Here is a 23,685-nt window from a genome sequence, read left to right on the forward strand (position 1 = left end):
CCACTTTCCCACCCACCCTGAGTTACAGCAGTCTCTCCTAGGAGAGGGTGATGGTGAATTTTGTGTGTCAACTTGGCTAGTTTAAGGTGGCCCGTTGTTTGGTCAAGCACTGGCATAGTTATTACTGTGGAAGTATTCGGTAGATGGGATTAGCATCTACAATCAGTTGTGGTTTTTTTGTTTTTGTTTTTATGAAGCACCAGGGCCAGGGAATGAACCCAGGGGCCTTGTAAGTAGGAAGCTGGCGCTCAACCACAGAGCCACACCAACTTCCCTGAGTTGGTTTCTTCATTTGTTTGTTTGTTTTTTGTTTTGCTTTGTTCTGTTTTTAGGAAGCATCAGGAACTGAGCTCAGGAACTCCCATGTGGGAAGCAGACACTCAACGGCTTGAGCCACATCCGCTTCCCAGTTTTTTTGTTTTTTGTTTTATTGTTATTTTTAGGAGGTACCAGGGATTGAATCCAGGACCTCATGTAGGGGAAGCAGGCACTAAACCACTGAGCTCCACCTGCTCCCCAGGAACGGTTTTTCACTTGTTTGCTTATTTTTAGGAGGTACCAGGGATTGAACCCGGGACCTTGTACATGGAAATCAGTCACCCAACTACTTGAGCTACATCTGCCTCCCCAGTTGATTTTAAGTAAAGGCGATTCCCTCAATAATGTGGGTGGGCCTTACGCAATCAGTTGGAGGCCTTAAGAGCAAGACCTGAGGGTTACAGTGATCAGAAGGAATTCTGCCTCAGGATTCCAGCCCCCTCCCCTCCCTGCTGGCCGCTCCGACAGCTGCAGACTCAAGGCTTCAGCCCATTCTCACCTCCATTTCCAGCCTCGAGGGTGCCCAAGGAATCTGGACTTGCCAGGCCCACAGCTGCATGAGACAATTCCTCATAATAGGTCAATCTCTCTCTCTCTCTCTCTCTCCCTCCCTCCCTCTCATGTATAGTCAGGGTATATACAGACTTTTGGTTTTAGTTCTGTTTCTCTGGATTATCCTGACATACCAAAAGCACAGTCCCATGGTTGAGGATCACAGCTGCAGTGAACCATTGTTTCTGAGGGAAGTGTATTGTATCCCTCAAACTGAGAAAGGCTACTCTGTGCTGGTCATTTTGATGATTGTAGGGTATTAATAATGGACACAGATAGTGGGGAGGGGAGGGAAAGTGAGAGCAAGATAGCATTATTATAGCAGTATCTTGATGTACAGCTACAGTCCTACCATTTCCAGATAACCCATCTTCCACTGCGCAAAAAGTTTTATGAATTTTTCACCACCATAAACAGAAACTGTATTTTATACTCCGGTGTTTGAAAGGCACGTACCCAAAACCTACTATGAATTTGTGTTTTTTCTTCCACAGACATTAGAAAGTACCATGGGCTGTGTCTGCTCCACTTAGCTTGCAAACCATTCAGGAGGGCCGCGTGGATGTGCAGCCCTTGGTAATACTGCCATGTCCTGGGCTCTGAAGTCCATAGGTGGGAAGTACAGGAGGTGAACATGGATTAATTTTTTGGCCATATGAGAAAACTGAAGGGGTAGAAATGAGGAGCTCTGAACTGGAGACAGGGTCAAGTCACGGAATGACATTCGTCAGCACAGGAGCAGCTCTGTGGAGGTAGGTCTTCCATGCGTGGATGGGTCCTAAGCAAGAAAGCCCGGCTGCCATTTGCCAGGATGTCTCGATGTTCTGAATGCACTGGGGCTAATGCAATGTAAGCCAGGCACAAAGCAGAACTAAACAAGGATGATTTTTTAACTGGCTTTTTATTTTAAATATTGTTTTATCAGCTGCCTTAGCCAGAAGGGGAAATTCATTATTTAGGAGTAATTATATGTAACAAAATGGGTACAGTTCCACTTAGATATGAATGCACAGTCCAATGAGACCCTATGGAGAGACAAAGCAAATAGGGAGAAGCAGCCAGGAGACATTTTTTTTAAAGATTTATTTTATTTATTCATTCTCTACTCCCCACCCCCGTTGTTTGTGCTCACTGTCTGCTCTCTGTGTCCATTTGCTGTGTGCTCTCTGTGCCTGCTTATCTTCTCTTTAGGAGCACCAGAAACCGAACCTGGGACCTCCCATATAGGAGAGAGGCATTCAGTTGCTTGAGCCACCTCAGTTCCCTGCTTTGTTGTGTCTCTCATTGTCTTTCCTCTTTGTGTCTCTTGTTGTATCATCTTGTTGTGTCAGCTCGCTGTGCCAGCTCTCTGTCTTGCTCACCTTCTCCAGGAAAACTGAACCCGGGACCTTCCATGTGATAGGCAGGAGCCCAATCACTTGAGCCACATCTGCTTCCCTAGGAGACCTTTTTGTAGAGTGCTTTTATCCTTCCTATATCAGAGTGAGGAGAGCCAAGCACACGATAAAGAGTCTTCAGGAAGGGCTAAACTAACTAATGGAAGCCCTCCTGGTTACCCCAGCAATAAGGTAGCACTTTGGGATAATATTTTAATGAGTAAAAATATGAATATGAGGAAACAGTATTTCAGGGTGGAGACAATATTTATTCTTAACAATTAGGAAGTAAATATGTTTTATAACTTTTAGATTAACTCAAATCATCCCCTTAATTTTGCCCGTACCTGAAAGCTTACCCAAATCCTGCTCAGATCTCCCTTCAAGGAGAAACTGACAAGCCCGCTGGTTCTCAGCCCCAGCTTCACACTGCAATTTCCACAGGGAGTTTTTTTTTTTTTTTAAAAAAAAAACACAAGGTCTGGCTTCACCCTTAAAAATCCTTAATTAATTGGGCTGGTATTGGGCCTCAGTATCTGTACACAAATGGCTGATATTATTAATAACAACAATAGTATCTTGATTACGTATGAACGATTTTTATGCAAGCAGTTCATTAAGACTTGCAACATACTCACTATTATTTACTATGAAGTTCACCAAACAGATGCTTAGAGCTGGGAGAACCACTGTATATGAATAGATGAGAGAAAAAACGATCAGCCTCGTGCATTTTATGCTTTTAGCATAACCTAAAAGAGTGCACATTAAAAACCCTGCATAATGAAGTCTGCTGCTCCCATCCCAGATGCCAGAATGCCAGTGTGCAGATTGTGTGGGGCTGGCATGCTTTGTAAACAGTGCAGAATTAAGGCCCACTGGACCTTTTGAGATCAAAATCATGGTGGGATAATAATACAAAGTGTCAACAATAGTGAGATATATGAGAACATTATACTTTTTACATGACTTTTCTGTAAACTTATACCTTTTCTAATTAAAAAAGATTATAATAAGGGAGTAGCTGTAGCTCAGTGGTTGAGTGTCTGCTTCTCTTGTACGCAGACCTGGGTTCAATCCCCCGTACCTGCTTTAAAAAGAAATTACAATAATTTTAAAATAAATTTTTAATTAAAAAGTAAAAAAACCATGTGAGGCAGAGGAAGAGCCCTGGGCTGGAAGTCAGGACACTTGGGTTCTAGTCCCAGCTACCTGCCAAGTCATCTCAGGGCAGTCACTTTAATTCAGATCAGTTACTAAATCCCTTAGGGGAGGAATGGTGATTGGATTTTTGAAGGACAAATTAAAGCTTTACATTTTCACAGGACATGAAGAACTTTCCAGAAAGCTCCTTCCAGAATGAAGGAGCTCTAGGTGACAGAAGAAGGAGTGAATGGCGTGTTTGGGGAACTGCACACAATTTAGCACAGCTGCAGCATAAACCTTAAGGAGAAGCAAGAGCCGAGAGTGTGGGGACATAGCCTCTGCCTGGAGGAGCCTGCATCGAATCTTGATGTGTATTTCCATCTTTGTCCCCGGTTTCTCAGCAAGCTCTGTTCTTTCTCCCATTCACCAAATAAATTCTTTTTACTGGCCTAACTATGAGAAGAAGAAGAAAAAGAAAGGAATGTGGGGACAAAGGCCTGAAGGCTCTTGCGTGCCAGACTGGGAAGCTTGAACTGTACTCAGTAAGGCAACTGGAGAGACAGCCAGGAGTCCTACTAAAGAGCTCCCTAACACAGTCTCACGTGTGCTTGAGCAAGAGCGCTCTGGGATCGGAGAGAAAGGGGAAGGACGGAATGGAGTTTGGGGAAGCGGGCAAGCGGGCAATCCCAGATTGGTGATGAGAATTCCAGTGATGATGCCACGGCAATCTCTTCACCTCTCTGGGTCTTGGTGTCCTCCTTTGCAAAATGAGGAGTGTATTTGTCAGGATACTGTTTGTAAGTGACAGAAACATGCCTCAAAATGACTTTTTTTTAAAAGAAATGTCCAGGGATAGATTGGCTTCCGGCATCACTCATAGTATTTAATCAGAGCATGTCCTCTCTCACTCTCTAACGAGATCTCTCTCTACATGAAAAACAAGATGGGCACCAGCAACCCCAGGTGCACAGTCTCTGAAGTTAGTCCCTCTAGTGGACTAAACAGCTCCAGAAGAAAAGTCCCAGGGAGAACTCTGACTGGTCTGGCTTGGGTCAATGTCGGACTTTGAATTAATCACTGTGAGTCCAGGAATGGAGTCCTCTGGTTGGTCAGGCCTGAGTCAATGCTCACCCCTGTGAAAGGAGGTTGATGGGAGAAGGTTCCATTCCACTCTAGCCACGTGGAATGGGCTCCCCGTAGGAAAGAGGACTTCTACACTCAGAGGGCTAAATGGACACAAAAGTCATCCACTGCAAAGAGAGGGGATCAAGTGGTCTTGAAGATTGCAGTCCTGTAAGTCATTGTTCTTACCATAACCGCATGCCACTTCTCCAGCAGGCCCGGCTCACAGAGCCCCAGGCCCTCGTTCCAGAGGGATGTTTAGATATCTCTTACTCATATTGGCTAAAGTTCGGTCTCCTGAGGGAAGACTGTGCCCACACACACGGACACATGCTGATGAGGAAAAATAAACAGAACCTGATGACTTCTTTAGTGCCTGTGCTATTTAGCTTTACACTAAAAGAAAGGAGGAGAGGGATGGAGTCCAGTGAAGCAAGTTCCATTAGAAAAGCCAAGGGGCATCCGAAACCCCATTTAATTGCGTTTCGAGTTTTGCACTTTGCAGTTTAAAATTGTGAGACTGGAGAAGGTTCAAAAGAGAGCCCATAAGAACTTTAAGTCCTAGAGAATAAGTTCCTGAAAAAGCTCAAGGATCTAGAATTTTTCAGCACAAAGTTAAGAGATTAAGAAGATATCATCTATTTTTAAGTAAATGTTGCTTGTCAGGAAGATGGTTTGGTCCCTATCTGTAATACTAGAGTGTTGTACTAGAGATATGCATCCCTGTATTTGTTTCTTCTCTCTTTTCCTTCTCTTTTCCCATTCTGCCTTTTGAGAGAAAGAATTTGGGTATTTTCAAAGGATAAAGTCCTACTGGTGAAAGTAATTAGAATAGTTACTGATAGTTACAAGATTAGGCTATGGAATCTATTTTCCTGAATATGTTTTTAAAAAAAAAAGCCCATAGAGAATGCCCAATGAGAATTGGACAGGTTTTACAGTACTAGTTCTATCTAAAAACAAAGAAAACTAAATGATGCTTAGGTTTCTTGAGCTTCTATCTAATCTTAATTAAATTAGGTGATAATTTATATTCTTCTCATATGACTTTTGGTCATGTTTCAAAAGAAGAGGCTCTCCTAATACATTAATATATTCAAATATAAATAATTTAGTCAAATAATATCACTTAACACTTTGAGAAAACAATGAAGTGTTGTAAGAATAACATTAACATCTTTTGTTTCAAAGTACCAGATAGGATAAATGCATTGCTAATTAAAACTTCCAAATTTGAAAAATAAAGCAAAGGTGTAGTAGGTGTAGCTCAGTGGTTGAGTGCCTGCTTTGCATGTAGGAGATCCTGGGTTCAATCCCACTACCTCTTTAAAAAAAAAGAAAAGAAAAGAAATAAATGTTGGTCAGATAACTGGAGATAAATAAATAAACAAAGCAAAGATTTCACTAAAAAGGTTAAAATTTTGTTATTTTAACAATCAACAACTGTTTACAGAGCATTTGTCATGTGCAAGATTTTGTCCCAGCATTGGTCGGTAATACAAAGAAGTGAAGGGTAGGGTCTTTATCCATATGAAGTTTACAACTACGTTTTGTAGGCACAAAGTTAAACAAATATGTACAAGAATGCACAATTATTTACACAATAAATACCACAAACCTTAAGTCCCAGGCAGGAGCCACAACAGTGGGCTGGGCACACTGCAAGGAGGACAAGAACAGGGCCTGGCAGATGGTTAAGACCAAACATAAAAATTAACTCAAAATGGATCAACAAGCTAAATATAAGAGGTAAAACTATAAAACTCCTAGAAAACACAGGGAATTATCTTCAGGACCTTATATTAGGCAATGGAGTCTCAGATATTATACCAAAAGCAAAGGAAAATATAGATAAATGGATTTTAAACCTTTGGGCATCTAAGGACATTATCAAGAAAATGAAAATGCACCCTACAGAATGGGAGAAAATATTTGGAAATCATATATCTGATAAGGGTTTAAAATCCAGAATAAATTAAGAACTACTACAATTTAACATCAAAAGGACAATCAACCCAATTTAAAAATGGGCAAATAGCTTGAATAGACATTTCTCAAAAGAATATACACAAATGACCAAAAAGCACATGAAAAGATGGTCAGCATCATTAACCATAAGGGAACTACACATCAACATCACAATGAGATACCACCTCACACCCACTAGAGTGACTGTTATTTTAAAAACAGAAAATAACGAGTGCTGATGAAGAGGTGGAGAAATAGGAAGCCTTGCACATTGTCAGGAATGTAAGATGGTGCAGCTTCTGTGGATAAAAAATTTGATGGTTCTTCAAAAAGTTAAACATAGGGAGGGGAAGTGGCTCTAGCAGTTGAGTGTCCGTCTCCCACATGGGAGGTCCTGGGTTCAGTTTCCGGTGCCTCCTAAGGAAAACAAAAACAGACAAGAGCAGACAACGAGCAAAACAACAAGCAAACAGACGAGGGAGACATCGGAGGGGTGGAACAGGAAAGTTAAACATAGAATTACCATATGACCCAGAAATCCTACCCGAAAGAATGGAATTAGCCTTAAAAAGGAATGAAATACTGATACATGCCACTACATGGACAAACCTTGAAGACATCAATTTGAGTGAAATGTCAGACATGAAGGGTCAGATATTGTATGATTTCACCGATATGAAATAGCTATAATATGCAAACATATAGAGACAGAAGCAGAGTTCTGGTTATGGGGCTGGGGAAAAGGGAAAATGGGGAGCTAATGCTAGAGTTAATGTAGAGTTTCTGTGGGATATTGGTGAGGGTGGCACAATGTTGTGACTTTGATTAATGCCACTGTATGGTATGCTTGGGAGTGGTTGAAATAGAAAAGCTTATGTTGTATATATGTTTCTACAATTTAAAAAAAGAACTAAAGAGACAATGACAATAAGTGCAATACATGATCCTAGATGGGATGTCGCAATGGAGGAGAAAAAGCTCAAAAGGATATTATTGAGATATGAAAATTTGGAATAGGCTGTAAGCTTTATATCAGTGTTAAATTTGTTGATCTTGATAACTGTACTTAGTTACATAACTGAATGTCCTTGCTCTTAGGAAATATACATGGAAGTATTGTATGTTTGAGGAGCATATAAAACCTACTCGCAAATGTTCAGAAGAGATAGATAGATAGATAGATAGATAGATAGATAGATAGATAGATAAATAGATAGATATAGATAAATAGATGGATGGATGGATGGATAAATAGATGCATTGATAGCATGATACGGCAAATGTGCAAAATGTTAAAATTAGTGGATCTGGATACCTTGGAAGAAGTATGTTGGAATTTTTGTATGGATTTCACATTATTTTTGCAACTGTCCTGTAAGTTTGAAAAAAAAGTAAAAAAAAAAAAAAGAGAACCAGTTATACAGGAGAGGGACAGGCAGGCTGAGAGTCATGTGGGAGGCTCCTATGGGAAAGCACAGGTAGTGTTTAATCAGATGAGAACCGACAGAGGGTTTGTCTGCATGAGTGACTGGGCCAGGTTGGGGGAGTGTGTCAGGCTAATCCTGGCCTTGATTCTTCAAGGCGGAGTTTCTTAAAGGAATGCCAATGAAATCATTTTAGGACCATTGGTCTGGTCACAATTTAATTTTATGTATTGTTTACTATGTTCTAGATAATAGTTCCTAGTGCTTCTTAAATGTCCACTCAGTTAATCCTCATGACAACTCTTTATGGTAAATAGTTGGAACTTGAGCAGAGAGCAGTTAGAGTCACTTGCCTGGGTGTTCGGACCTGCTGGCCACTGGTCTTTTTCTGAGAAGGGCCCACCACTTCTGCCCCAGTATTTTCTTACTCTTCTTCAGCCAGATAGGCCCCTAGGCTCATATTCCCTACCAGTCTTGCAGGCTATGTTAACTACTCTTTCCCCAAAACTTGTGCATTAATGGAAAGAAAAAATGAGATGATGAAGAGAGAAGGCCCCACGATCAACTGAAAGTTTTTCTCAAGTTAGAAAAAAATCCAGGATTATTTTCCAGCAGAAGATAAAGAAATAGAACACAAACCAAAGTCCAAGATGAAATGAAATTTCCCTTTTGATAAAATTATGTTTGTAATCAAGAATTAACTTCATTTTCCAAAAACCTTGATAAGCAAGTAAGTATATAAATATAGGTACCCTTTCACTTTGGTTTTGAAAATGATGCACATAAAAGTTAATATATGCAAATCATTTAAAAATTATAAACCTTGTAGACCTCTCTGACCCCTTTTGATTAAATTCGACTGGCATGGAAACAAGTAATTGAAGTATTAAGAATCAATTAACAGTGAGCTGGCTGATTGTCATTATACCTTTAATTAGCAGCATTGGTTTCAGTATCACAGTGCAATGGTTAGTGGTTCTGAATGAATTGATTGCCCAGCCACCAGCTGACATTTTGAGAAACTTGATACATCATCACTTTTTTCCTGCTACTAATTAAGATTCATATCTTCCACTGGATTAATATTGCATAGGCCTTTGTGATGAAGGTGGGATTTTTCCACTGCCTTTGTTTCTGTGGCTATCATTGGTTACAGTGTACACTGTCTGGGATCACAGCCTTGTAAACTCCATCCCAGGAACTCAGTAAACTGGGTCTTCTGCAGATTCATTCAACAAACATTTTTTAAAGAGCGGCCACATGTAAATCACTGTGCTCAATGCAAGGGCAAGGGACAAGGAGAGAGTGGAATGCCTAGATGTATAAGGCACTCACTCCGAATTTAAGAAACTCATCGTTTCCAGGGAGACAGATACACATACTCCACTGCAAAACACTAGAATGCGAGTTATAATAGGATAGAAATAATATGAACCAGAGCACAGAAGATGAAGCAATTCGTTCTGACTTCCAACAAGAGACTTTATAAAAATGTTAATTGTCACAAAGATTCAAGGGCTTGCCCTAAGGCCTAGAGATAGGAAGGGAATTCGTTTCAGGTACTTCCATGACCTGTCTGCGGCATTCATGAAGAAAGCAGCTCCACCCTGGCCTGGGAGTTACCACCTGCTGCAGGCACAGGCAGAGCCTGGATCCTGCTCTGACTTGGCACTTCATCCACTGGTCAGAGGGTCAGAGCCTGCACCGAGCCGGGGAGAACTTCTCCCTTCCTCCCAAAGCAGCTCAACGCCAGCTGTTGCTCATTTAACTATGTGGGCTTTGCTGTGATTAATTAAACTTGGAATCATAGTTTTTAACCCGGAAGAAAACTTAAGAGTATGGATATCAAACTTTAGCATGCTTGAGAATCTCTTGGGAAGCACTTTTTATAAAGTCCGTTCCCTTTCCAGACCCCAGATTTTAACTGAAGCCCAAATGATTTTGATGCTAAAAGTCTCCAGACCACATTTTGAAAAATAGGACCTTACAAATTATCCATAATCCAACCCTCCAACTTTACAGGTTAGAAAACTAGAACCCAGAGAGATTAAGAAAGTTGCCCTAGGACACAGTATACACTATCAGCTTTCATTTACATAACACTTATTATAAGCCAGGCACAGTTGCAGGTGTTTGACGCAGGCAGTGGTAATTCATTTAATTCCTTTCAACAACCACACATGGTCAATATTATTGTCATTTGTTATTATAGATGAGGAAACAGTGTCACAGAGAGGTGAACTCAGTTGACCACAGTCACAGAAAAAAATACCAGATCTAGTCTTTGAACCCAGACTGCCTTCCTACAGGTCCACCATAGCCACAACCCCCCTAGGGGCAAATGAAGTAGAAACCAGGTGGCCTGACTCCCAGAGTATGATACCCTCCACCCCACACTGCCTGGAAGGCTGTGGTTCTCCAGCAAGAACTTGGGGTTTTTCTGTTGGCCTTTGAGAGCTCCAGTGATTTTTCTTAACAGGAAGAACTGGTTTGTTTGAAAGACATTTCAACATCACTTCTTTTCCTTTCCAAAATTCTATACTTCTCTTTGCCTAGAGCATCCTGGAAATCAGACTTCTCAATTTCAGGCCACATTCTTTGGGCAATTTAAACCAGTGCATTCCATTAGCAATTCCAGTAGAGACCAGGAAAGAAAAAGTTATCTTATACTCATAGATGAGTATATGCTGAGCATTGGAAGTCCAAAAATCACACTTCCAACTTTGCCTCATCAATTTTTTTTCTGTTGTAACTGACCAAGAGACCAAATTTCCTCTAAAGGAGTTTAAGGAAGTCAGAAGTTCCGGTCATTAAGAAGAAGGTATGAGAAGTCTGGGTGACAGAAATAAGTTCAAAAGCAGAAGGGCCAGACTACAGAGTCCAGTGCACCCATCTGCACGAGAGAATAACCTTCATGAGACATTTCTCTTTATGACTCTGCTGTTTGGAATCTCTGGCAGGCTGTGGCATTAATCAAGCAAAGTTTTTTCTTTCTGAGTCTCTTCATAAAAAAAAAAAATTCTACAGGAGGCAAGAAGCTGAAGGTCAATGGATCACAGAAAAGAAGAGAGAAAAGGGAGGAGAGACCGCCATGTGCATTGCCATGTGACAGAGTTGCCAAGGGCCAGGGTGTGCAGGCAGCCAGCCCAAGAACTCCAGCTTCAGAGAGAAACCATCACCTTTATGACGCCTTGATTTGGACATTTTCCCTGCTTCAAAACTGTGGGCTGGGGGGTGGGAGGGAGTGGAGTGGGTATATGGGAACCTCTTATGTTTTTTAATGTAATGCTTTGTGTGATCTATTTATCTTTTTTAAAAAAGACAATAAATTTAAAAAGTATTAATTAATTTTAAAAACCATGGGCTAATAAATTCCTATTGTTTTAAGTCGGAAAAAAAATTTTCCCTGGTCACTTTACAGAACCCTCCCTTGCTGCTTCATTGCTTGGTACTGATAGCTAAACATTTCTATTCTAGCTAGTTCTACAGCTCTGACTCAACTGCCCACTTTCTGACTTTCAGAATCTCATTTCCAGGTCCCCACTGTTTCCCCGCGTGTTGCTGATTGCTGGCTCTGGTTCCCAGGAGGCATCCAGGCTCGGATGAGCTGCCAGCTTCCCGCCTCACAGCCTTGTTATCAGAGCCTAAATTATTGTTCAGCAAATTGCTTCTCCAACAACTTACTGTTCTTTTCACCACCTCCTTCCTGCACAATGCCATCACAAACGTTATGCAGTCCCGATGCCAGTGCCACACCAAAAAACAACCACCAGAGCTTGCTTTTGCTGCACTTAAGCTCTCACCAGGTGCTGGTCTCTGGATTGTCAGAAATAATAAACCAAAGTTTGGAAACAGCGTTGCCTGAGATTTTATTGCTGTATCTTGCTAGGGCAAGGAAAGCAAATGTCCTGGGCAGGGTTACCTAGGATATAAGTAGTCCTCATTGGGTTTGCCACATTCGAGATTTTCTGTAGATGCCCCTCATCAGGTTGAAGACATTCCCTTTTATTTCTTAATCAGCTGTGAGCTTTTATCATGAATGTTTTTTAAGTGATTTTCTGCATGAATTTGATATGATCATGTGTTTTTTCTTCTTTGTACTATTGATAGTGTGGATGGAATTTATTAGTTTTCAAATAATGACCCAACCTTGCAATCCCAGAATAAATTCAATGTGCTAATATTTTGTTGGAGGTAGAGAGGTCTGCATTTATTTCCGTGAGTATTTGTTTTGGGGCTTTCTTTTCTTGTACCTCCTTTGTCTAGCTTTGGTATCAGAGAAATACTGGCCTCATAGAAGTGTTCCCTCTCCTACTATTTTCTGGAAGAGAATATCGGTAGAATTGGTGTTATTTCTTCTTTCTTTGAAGGAATTTGACAAGAAACCATCATGTTTGGAAAAGGTTTTTGACCGAGGGTTCAATTACTTCTGATAGCCATAACATTATTCAAGTTGTCTATTCCATTTTGATGAGTTTTGATAGTTTCTGGTTTTTAGGAACTGGTCCATTTAATCTAAGTTGACAAATTTATGTAAATAAGGAACTGAAGTCTCAGCCCTGCAGTTTCAAGGAAATGGATTCTGCCAAAAACCTGAGGATGCTTAGAAGCAGATATTTCTCCAATTGAGCCTCTGTTGAGGCCACAGTCCCAGTTGACACCCTGGTTACAGTGTGGTGAGACCCTAAAGTAGAAAACCATGCTAAATCACATCCAGACTTCTGACCTAGATAAACTGTGCGCTATTAAATGTGTATTGTTTTAAGCCAGTGAGTTTGTAATGCAACACAGAGAACTAATATAATCTCTTTCCATCCTTTTACTCTTATGTATATGTCTATATTTGAAGTTTCTTGTAGATAGTATATAGTTGGTATGTTTAGATCATTTACATTTAATATAATTCTTGGTAAGTTTGGATTTAGGTCCACCATTTTATTATTTGTTTTCTGTTCTATTTTTGTTTTTTATTGGCGCTTGTTTTCATTGTTGTCTTTGTTTTTCATCCATTCTAATATTCTCTGTCTTTAATTGTTGTTAGCTGGAGTTAGTATACTCTTCTCTACCTTCTTTTGGGTTATTTGAACATTTGTTTTTAGCATTCCATTTCAATTTACTTGTATTATTTTTTTACTGTATCTCTATGTACAGTTTTTCAGTGCTTTAGTGCTTACAACAGACATATTAACCAACATTCTACCTGATGTGGTAAAACATTAATCTTAAGTAGATGGTAAAATATTAAGTATGAATAAGTATTATGAATTGGAAAAGAATATAGTGGAATGGATTGGAATTTTTAAAAAAGAGTCTACAGTCCATTGATAAACTCAATCTAGGCTGCCAGAGTGTTAAAATGCTCAAAAAATCAATTTTCTCTTATACTACCAAATTGCCAAATATTGAATTGTTTCCTAGACCATTTCTTTCAAGTAACTAGATGGAATTTCTGATTCTTTGGCCAGGTTTTATATAATCCAGAAATTCTTGGGTGGGTTTGGTTAAGTTTATTTTCTCTTCCTCTCTCCTTCCCCACACCCTGACTAGAGGTGGGGCCTATGGCAATTTTAAAAAGTAACCCCAGTTCCCTGCTGAGAACCCCAGCCAAGGCATCTTTCATCATTGTTGGTTCCTCACTAACAGGCCATATACACCTACCACAGTAGTCAATTCCACAAGAAAAAGGCTAAGATGGTAGTTCCAACCCTTAGGTGGGTACAGTTCCTCAAGGGCCCAAAGCAGACCCCAGCTCATTCCTATCACTTTGTGTTTTATCAAGAACTCTCCGTTCTTCCTCCCTCCTTCATCTGCTGAGCGAGATAAGGTGGTAGCCAAGATTTGCAGCCTTCTCCCCTCCCCTGCACTAACCGTGTTCAGCACAGGATCTCTCCCTTTGTCGCTTAGAGCTTAGGACTCTCCTCAATAGGAAGATGCTAGGATTTCTTGACATTCTGGCATGGAACAGTCCCACAGTCACCAAACCAGCAGAGGATAGCGAGAGGTGACTGAGCAGAGAAATACCATCTGTGCAGCCAGAGAGATAACTGCTCAGAGGCCTCCTCCCTAGCCAAACATGGGCAGCACCCGGAAGTGCCATTTGAAATTACTTTAAAGCCTGTGATGAAGGTGACTTTAATGAAGTCCATTAGATATACTTTAAAGGTGGGAAGGGGGACCAGGCACACTCTCTCACTATTCTTTGAGATGACTCTGATAAGCCTGACCCTAAATGCTTAGGGAGGCTGTGTCCCAGTTGCTCTTATATTTTATTCCTTCCTCTTGCCTTCCCATCCACTAACACTTAAGTGACAAGTTGAATGAGCTAATTACTTAAGTACAATTAATGTTTAATTCTCTTCTCCCTGAGACTATAAAAGTCAAAGAGGGCATATGTATGGTTGAAGCACACCATTTATAGAATCCAAGACACTACAAATAATTACTTGTACTCAAAAGATCAAGCCATGATGCCAAGATGGGGAATCATAATTACTCATGGACAGCCCTGTCTGTCTGTAATTGGGCAGGCCTACATATGAATGGAATATTCCTTTCTCCCTTCCTTCCATCCATCCTTCCTTCTTTCAACAGCATTTACCAAATATTCACTCTATACCTGGCAGTGTGTTAGACACTGGGATATTTGTAGTCTGAAAATCATTCTGTAAGAGTTAAGAGAGCACTAACTATCCAGCCAAAGCCATCCTTTCTTTTCATAGTAGTGTGATTGCTGCTATGTTCATGGTTAGACTGATTTCCCAACCTCCTTGGCAGTTATGTGTGGCATATGACTACATTCTCACAGATGGGGAGTGAGCAGAATAATATGCCCTCTCTGACCAAAGCTTTTAAGAAGCAGATGTGCTTCCTCCATGCTCTTTCTTCTTCTACCCATTGGATGCAGATAAAAATGAGAAGGCAAGGCTCCAAGAGGGAAAGGAAGTAGGTCCCTGACTGTCCTTGTGGAGGAGAGCCACTACCGACCAAAAACACCTAGCCTTCACTGTTATACATGTAAACTTTTTTACATTTATTACATATCTTGGTCTTTTTTTTTTCAGCAGTTAAGCTACCCTAACTGACACAGAAATTAGTATCTTGAAATAGGGAACTGCTGTTTCAAAAATGTGTGTGAGAATTGGCTTGGCGGTTTGACAGCAGGTAGCAAAGAATCGGGTATAGCAGACTGAAACTTGTTTTCATTGTTGTTTTTTATTTCTCATCCATTCTGATATTTTCTATCTTTAATCAGTATTAGCAAGAGTTAAAATATTCCTCTTATTCCATGGGTGAGTAACCCAATACTTTCCAGACCTGGGACTCTAGATGGCAAGGGTCAGCAAACTATGACTTGTGGGCCAAATCTGGCCTGCTGCCTACTTTTTGTAAATAAAATTTTATTGGAACAGGGTCATGACCATTCATTTACATTTTGTCTATGGCTGCTTTAATGCTACAAGGACAGCATGTATAGTGGCAAGAGAGACAGTATGGCCCCCAAAGTTTGCCCATCCCTAATGGAGGCAATGATGAAGGCCTTAGGGGATGATGGAGCTACAAGACGGAAGGTCCCAAACTGCTATGTGAGGAGAACTGCTCACCAACCAGGATTTATACCATTAAATGGATGGGAAGTAAACTTCTACTGTATTTGAGACATTATATGTATTGGAGTTTGTTTCAATAGTGTAGTGTACCTACCAAGGTGCATAGATGGCAAAAGTGGCCCCAAATCTTCATCCCTCCCTGGATATCTTTCCTATGTAACTTTGCAGCACCTTCGCCTTGGGGACAGGGCTATTTTGTTCCAACTTTTGACTCTGCGTTCAGTCCTGCGACTTACTGTGGTCAATGGAATATTAGCAAATATAACACAAGCAAAGGCTTAGAAAAGTGAATGTACATTTTTGCTTTGTCTTGCTTGCTCCTCTGACTTCCCCATGAGAGCAAGCCCAGGCTAGCCTACTGAAGGATAAGATGCATGGAAAAGAGCCAAGTTGGCATGGTCATCTCAGCCAGGGCTACAGACATGTGAGTGGGCCCAGCCTCGATCATTAGAACCAACATCCAACCTATAAACACATTAGCAAAAATAAATGTTTATTGCTATATGCCACTGATTTTGTTTGTTACACAGCATCATTGCAGTAATAATTAACTGTTATACTTACTAATACACACAGGTATGTGTTGTTTATTCTTATTCATAAGCTTAGGTCATTATCTCATGTAAAATCTTTCTAAAACTCTATGAGAGAGTTATTATATTTCCCTTTTACATATAAGGAAAGGGCTCAAAAATGTAAAGTGACTTGTCCAAGTTGTCTCAGCTGAAAAATGCCAGAGCTGGGTCTCTAGTTCTGATCTTTTTATTCCAAATCCAATGTTTTTTTTACCACAAAATTAAAGCAGCCTGTCTAATTATTCAAGTATCATGAACTCAGACACGTCACACAAACAGCAAAAGAGATCACTCTCCTTGTCAGAGAGTTGTCAGGAAAGGATGGAGATTTTTTGGGAACTAAAATGACAGCTGCTCTGCAACTCAGACCAATTGTTGCCACATAGAAATAAGGCCCAGTTGCCACATTGTCCTGTTTCTCAAGAGAAGCCCTAAATTGAAACTTTTATGTAAAACTGATTTATTTTCAAATATTGGCTCTTTTCTTTATCTTTATTTTTAAAGAAGTTTTAGATTACATAAAAGTTACATGAAAAATATATATGGGATTTCCATATACCCCACCTCCTCCCGCTCCCACACTTTCCTCCATTAACAGCATCATACATTAGTGTGGTACTTTTGTGTAATTGATGAACAAATATTGACGTATTGCTATTAACCATGGCCTATAGTTTATGTTATGATTTACACTTTGCCTGGCACAATTTTATAGGTTTTCACAAAATCCATAGTAAACTGTATCCATCATTGCAATGTCACCCAGAACAATTCCAATGTCCAAAAAAATGCCCCATGTTACACCTATTCTTCCCTATCCCTCCCCTCAGAAACTTAAAAAAAAAAATACATAGCACTGGCCAAATAAAGTATGTATGCCGTATTTGGACCGTGAGCACCAGCATTTGGCCCCTGCCATAGGTTTGCACAGCACTTTACAGTTTAAAAAGCAGTTTTATATCCATTATGTCATTTCTCCCTACAAAAACCCTATACAATCAGGAGAAATAGATAGTGACACTTGCAGAGTCATGGAAACTGAGGCTTAGAGAAATGGAATAACTTGTTTCAGTTCAAAGATCACTTAGGTGAAGCCAAGACTAGTATCCACAGGTCTTCAGTTTTCCATATTATCTTATTATTTTTTTCACCTCAAATGCACACAGTTAAAAGTTTTCCCGTAGTGGAAGCAAGAACAGTATAAGAAGGGAGGCTCCATATATTTCTCAATGCTGAGGGCAGATCTTTGTTTAAAGTAGGGAACTGATTATAGTTATTCCCCCAAATAGATACTTCCTCTGACTATGTTTTCTTTTGTTCTGTAAGTGAACCATATCTACTTAATTTATTAAAAATCTGCCTGCCCATCAAATAGCCATAGGCTATAAAAACAAAGAAAACGCATAATTAAATTATTAATAGAGTCCTAAAAGCTAGCAGAAATAATGATTTTTAGAAAAGCATAGGCATCAAATCTATAAATTAAGCATAAAATTACATTAAGAAATCATTTCCTCCCAGTATCCAATCAAGGTAGATCAGCAGACTACAAAGATAATATAATGTGCAGTAACCATGTAATAAATAAATGGCCCCCAACAAAACAAGCACATAATTTCTGCACAGGAAGCAGGACTGTTTTTACTTAGTTGCATACTCTTTAACCATTCCAGCAAATTTACATTTGAATGAGGAATGGTGGGGAGTATGTGGGAGGAAGGGAAGATAAGTTGTTATCTTTTCACAGTTCACAGCTGGCCAGAAGGGGTCACAAAGTCTTCAGAAGGACAGGCCATTCTGTCTCTATTTCTGGGGGTACAGATAGCAGCAGGGACATAGGCAGGGACACCCATCTATACGAGGCAGCTATTCATCTTTAGGAGAAGGGCCATTTGCAAGCAGTCATATTTCCATGAATGCTAATGAGATCTTAGACACAACAGCTTATAGACTTAACAGTGTTACACAGACTGCCCACGTAGAAGGAACTGCATTAGGTGACGCTGAGCATTAAATGCCCTTGAGAAATCCCCTTGTTGAAATTCCAGTCTTTTTTCTTATTATTTTTCTTATTATTTATTTCTTTGGCCTCACTATAAGAAAAAAAAATCAAGGCCTTGTTTTTGGATCAAAATAAATATTACACCTGCACAAGATTTTTCATTCTGTCAAGCAGATAAAGTGACTACTCGAAAAGCAAAAATTGAATCCAGCTCAAATCCTTAAACAGGCATCACCAATTAAACTGTTAGATATGACCAATTGTTTCATCTTTTTTTTAAAGAAACTCACTCAGGACAAAATAGTTGAAAAAGCATCAAAGTAAAAGAACAGAGTCCTAAGGAGACATGACATCTAGATGAGCGATTTGGGGGGAAAGAACATGGATATGGATTCTCCACCAGTAAAGTCCCAAAGTGAAAAGATCCCTTTAGCAGAAGTTTAAAATCTCCCTCAAAGCTACAACCAGGGCAAACAGCCTGACTGGGGCAGCATGGTGTTTTACTAACTCGCTAAACTTTGTAGACTTCAGACCATATGCTTGTAGGTAGTTGCTCCCAAGGAGTTTGGAAGCTGCCCACAAGGACATAACAAGCCCGGCTGACGCCTCACGTCCTGCACCGCCTGTGCCAGCTGGCTGAACACCCAGATTATGTGGAATGGGGACACTGTAAGGTCAGGCTCCTCCCTCCACAGGCAGCTTTGGGCACCAGACAAATCTATTAATGTTTCTCCTTGAAAGAAAGAGCCTTGTCAAACACAGAGAGGATGGAGCCCCCTCGTCTCCCCGCATTGTAGTTACAGACATTTTTAGCAAGAGGCCAAATACCAGCATTCAAGATCCTGACAATGGAGATTTTTGGTTTTAAAAAAAAAAAAAAAGTATATGCCAGGTTTATTTTTCCATAGAGAAAGCCACCGTTGGACCCTGATCGGTACTGGTCTCTCTAATAAAAGATTACTACGGCTTAAAATGAGTTTTATTAATTCTTGTCCGAGTTATAGCCAGTCAGGATATTATAGTTCTAATCCATTGTTCTTTTTTACTTAATGTCTAATAGACTGAATCTTGGATAGCATCATTTGTAAGCTGAAGGGCTGCCTCCTTCAAAATCTTTTTACCATGGTACTTTTCACCATAGAGCCTTTTTAAGCGTTCATTCCACAAAAAATGTATCAAAGCCTACTGTGTGCCAGCTGCTATGCCAGGCCTGGAGATACAAAGTGAAAAGACCCAGTCCCTGCTCCCAGTGGATATTGCAGTCAAGGGGGTAGAGTTTTGTGCAAACTACTTTTTCACATTCCAAGAAAAGTTGCTTTTTATCTTCAACTTATATGAGACTATTACACAGTATCCTGCTTATTTTTATCAAAATTTTCTGATTATGAAAGATATACATACCAAAAGTTGAAAAATTTTGTCATGTATGAAGAAGCAAAGTAAAATCATACGTAATGCTCTCACATGGAGATAACTGTCTTAAAATGTGGGTGTCATATATTTCCGGGTCCCTTTTTCAATGTGTATATGTATGCAATTATACATACTATTTTTGCAAAGTTTATTGATAAAGAAGGTACAAAAGCAAACAAAGGAGAGAGAAAGAAAAAGAAACAAAGACAGAGAGACTGAAGCAAAGAGACAGAGGCAGAGAGAGGAGAAGGGTAAAGAAAGAGAAAGATGGTGAGCACAGAGTGTCCTTTAAGTCAATTTAGGTTTCCTTCTTCACAGGGAGGATCAACCAACCTCAGGGGCCAGGGCCAGCCAGTTAATGAGCCCAAAGCCTTTATTCTACTTCCCCTTCCAAGCACACTATATGTCCAAACTAATCCAATCCTGCACAGACCCCGGGCCAATGATAATCCTGATGAATGGTTTAAAGAGTATGGATGAGGGCAGTTGGGTTGAAAGAATTGAAGGTTTAGCAGTGTACAGAGGTTTGAGGAAGTATTAATAACTTCTATCATAATTTTTTAACACCACCAATTTTTTATCTTTTGCTTTTCTTTATGCTTATACCTCAATATCTGACTAAATTGTCAAATCACCTCCCATTTTGACACTGAAAGTGTTTGGTTTTTTTCTGACAAAAGACAAAGAAAATGCCTATTCACAATCTGGCCAAGGATTCTGGCTAAGCCTGAGGTCATCATTGTAGAAAGGGAGATTGAGGGCTTTCAAATGTACTAGAGTAAATGCTTTTTTGAAGAAAAATATTAACCAAAGCATGCATTGTACCTAAATACCTAAGATATTACCTAAATTGTCTTGACCAGGCAAAATTGCCAGATAATTGGATTTACTTCTCATTCTTTTCGGGGGCATCCTGATGTCAAGCAGTCCATGACTTAGTTTTAATTCCTGTTAGAAAAGGAGAGCAATGTCTTTGACGATTCGCACCAAGTGGGTGCCCTCCCTGTTCTAATAGCCTACCAGAAAGCATTCTTAATGTTTCCAACCGAGTGTTCCACACTCCCAAGCAGCAAAGCAGATGGTAACAGCCACTGAAACCTCTCAAAATGAGACTCACAGTGTCAGATTTTCACTGGAAAAGACCTTTGGGGATTGTTTGAGGGAAAGACAACAAGAAAAGCATTAGGTTCCTCTACCCATGAAGTTGCATCTGCTTGGGAACAGTCATTCCTGGCACACAGACCAACCGTTCCAGGTGACGCATCAGCAGCAGTTGGAGCCAGCACATCTTCTCTCACAAAAGCCATTGCCTCCCAAGGAAATGTGCTCATCTCAACTTCATTTTTGCCTCATCATGAGGAAGAGAGATCATCTGACTGCTCACTTTTCCATTAAGCACTACAGAAGGTGAACATACTTCATTCTTGAACAGCTGTGATTATATGCCACGCTCTGCAGTCATCAAAAAGTCATAATACAACTTGCAAAAAAACCCCAAAACTAACTGTGTCTATCAGTGGGCTGAGTAATCCTTGAAACATTACACTTGGGAGGGCAAGCAATTTTCTCTGAAAGCTTCCTGATTACCCATTCTCTGGAGCTCTCTCATCTCCCATCTGAAGACTGCCCACTTCCCAGCCCCGCTTCAAAAGCAACTGAAAATAAATCAGTTTAAGAGCCGTGATTATGAGGTTAAGAAAGCGACATGCTTTTCTGTTCTCTCTCCGCCATCCCAAACCTTATAATTTTTTAATATATATTTTTTACTAGAGAAGTTGTAAGTTTACAGAAAAGTCATGCAGAAAATACGGAGTTCTCATATCCCCTTCCTGTCCCCCTCCATTATTAACCCTTCCCTTTAGTGTGGTACCTTTTGTTACAATTGATGACATAACATTACCAAGCCTTGCGATCTTATCATCATCTTCAGATAACACTGACCGGGCCTTCCATCAGCTGTCCCTCGGCCCAAGGAGAGGCAGCCCGGGAGATGGGGAAGAAGGGAGGGCTGCTCAGCCTATCCCACCTACCCAGGGCTCTGAAATCTGAAGCTCTGCAAAACTGCCCTGGGACTGATTGCCAGGCTAACATTTTTGGACTATAGGGACAAAGCCACATTGATTGTTTCACTGAGGCCTTGAGAAAGAACAAGCGCCCCTATGGACAGGAGCAATCCAGCAGCCTGACTTCAGCGGCCGCATCCCACCCAGCAAGGATTTGCTTCGAACCTCCACCAGCGCTGCAGCGCCCTCTGGGCCCGGGCTGTTCTGATTCACCTCTTTCTAACAGGACCATCTCACACAGCAAAGGGGAAAGGAACTGAGCCACTGGACCCTATTACTCCCCAAAGGGGAAAGCAGGAGGGGCTCATTAAGAGAACACAGCCCGGACCCGATTAGCAGATTAGCAGGCCAAAATTAACTTTTACTATGCACACATAGTTGCACTAAAATTCACGGCCATTGCTTAACCTGTTTTTTTCTGACAGTGATGGAATGCTTCAGAATCAGACAAGAACACATTAAACAAAAATGTTGTATGGAGTGGGACGCAGAGTTGTTTGCCATCACATTTTAAATCAAATATACTTAAATCTCTTCAATAATTTTACATGATCATGGGCAACCAGCAAACCTCTCATGAGGAGACTCACAGGCTCTGGGAAAGATCTTTGGGGGCAGCATTGGGTAGAGGAGGAAAAGATGAAAAAGACTTTAGGTTCTTTTAGCCACAAAGGAGCATCTGCTTGGGAACATGATCATAACCATGACCATCTTGACTCTGTTTTTGCCTCTTCCTAAGGAAGATCATTCCAACCACTTGTAATGATCAGCAGCATCACATGATTAGCAGAGAAGTTAAGGAAAATTCTGCGTCAGGGTGAACACAAATAATGCACAACATGAATATTAAGCCCAGCCCCTGCACATCACAAAAGGCTCCATTCTAGTTCTCCAAGGTGAATCGACCTCATTTTGGGGATTCTTTCTCTTACCTTGTTTTGCCTTCTTCGATGCTTCCACTGCTCACCTCTGATACTGCTGCAACGAACAAGCAAAATAAGCAGAATCATGAAGGCCACCTGACACCCGAGGCCCTTGGCCTGCCGCCAGCCCCAAGCAGCCGCCAGGACACCAGGGTCCAGGCATGGCTTCTCACTCACTCAGCTTCCAGCCGGAGGAGCAAAGCCTTACCTGCCATCGCTCACCCAGCCCAAGACGACATGAAACTGGCAAAGTCCTGCTCCCAAAGAAAAGGACTAGAAGAGACAAATAATTAATAATTCACTGGAACTTGAAGCAGTGGTTAAGTGTAAGGCCTGGGTTAATAAGAGAAAGAAGCACCAAAGGGGGAAAGGCCACGTTTTATTCGTAAGGAGGCTCGGAGTGGGACTGTTCATGTTTGATTGCTGAGGATCAGAGCTTCCGTTTTCAAATAATGGCTTTGGAGCAGCAAAAGCCAGGGTTTGGATTCCAAAAAGTCCAAGGGGGCACTTGCTGTTAGGGACGATGCCCCTTCTGGAGACTGGTCACCTGGCTTCTGTGACTGGCTCCACATGCCAGTCAATTCTGAGAAGTTCCTGTCCCTGCCTGTCATGTTAGTGCCATTCCTAGGAAACTGCCTCTTTATTTCCAAAACAGTTTACTGTTATAAACACGAAAACTCAACTAATACCATCATGATTCTTCTATCATGTGCCTTCATTCAACACATAACAATGAAGCATCTCTCCGTGCCAAGATCTGTGCTAAGACACTGGGATCCAAAAGAAAGGTAAGACCTGGAGTGTCTCCTGACAGGCCTGTGGTCGTGTGGCTTTAAGTACCTGTCTACTACACTGATGACCTCCCCTGTGATATCTCCAGCCCGATATCTCCCCACACTCTAAACTCCCAGACCCAACAGTCATGCAGCATCACTCTGTCTAATAGGCATCCAAACTGAACGTGTCCAAAAAGACTCCAAGCTTGCTCCTTCCAGAGTATTCTCTAATGGAAAATCCATTCTTCCTGTGCTGAGAGTTTTCTCACAGTCATTCATGATTTCTGCAGGAGTTGGAGTCTGTTCAGGAGTTAGAACCCCATCATTTATTTTAACAGAAAAAATAGTAGAAGGAATTGTTAAACGGGAGTTGGAGAACTGAAAAGGCAAAAGGAGTCTGCTGAGGTAGCACGGACATAA

General features: G+C 40.8%; 1 protein-coding gene across 1 annotated transcript in view; it reads right to left on the reverse strand.

The window, feature by feature from the left end:
- The window catches only part of MYO3B (myosin IIIB), a 529,864-nt gene extending 507,104 nt beyond the window's left edge, over positions 1 to 22,760 (reverse strand). The window contains exons 1-2 of the mRNA XM_023589485.2: positions 22,698 to 22,760; positions 22,499 to 22,544 (exon numbers count right to left, since the gene is read on the reverse strand). Coding sequence (XP_023445253.2) covers positions 22,499 to 22,544; positions 22,698 to 22,704 — 53 coding nt within the window. The 5' untranslated portion in view covers positions 22,705 to 22,760. The remainder of the gene's footprint in view (positions 1 to 22,498; positions 22,545 to 22,697) is intronic.
- Positions 22,761 to 23,685: the final 925 nt, after the last annotated feature.

The sequence above is a fragment of the Dasypus novemcinctus genome, chromosome 7 (genome assembly GCF_030445035.2).
Source record: "Dasypus novemcinctus isolate mDasNov1 chromosome 7, mDasNov1.1.hap2, whole genome shotgun sequence".
In the NCBI taxonomy this organism is placed as follows: Eukaryota; Metazoa; Chordata; class Mammalia; order Cingulata; family Dasypodidae; genus Dasypus; species Dasypus novemcinctus.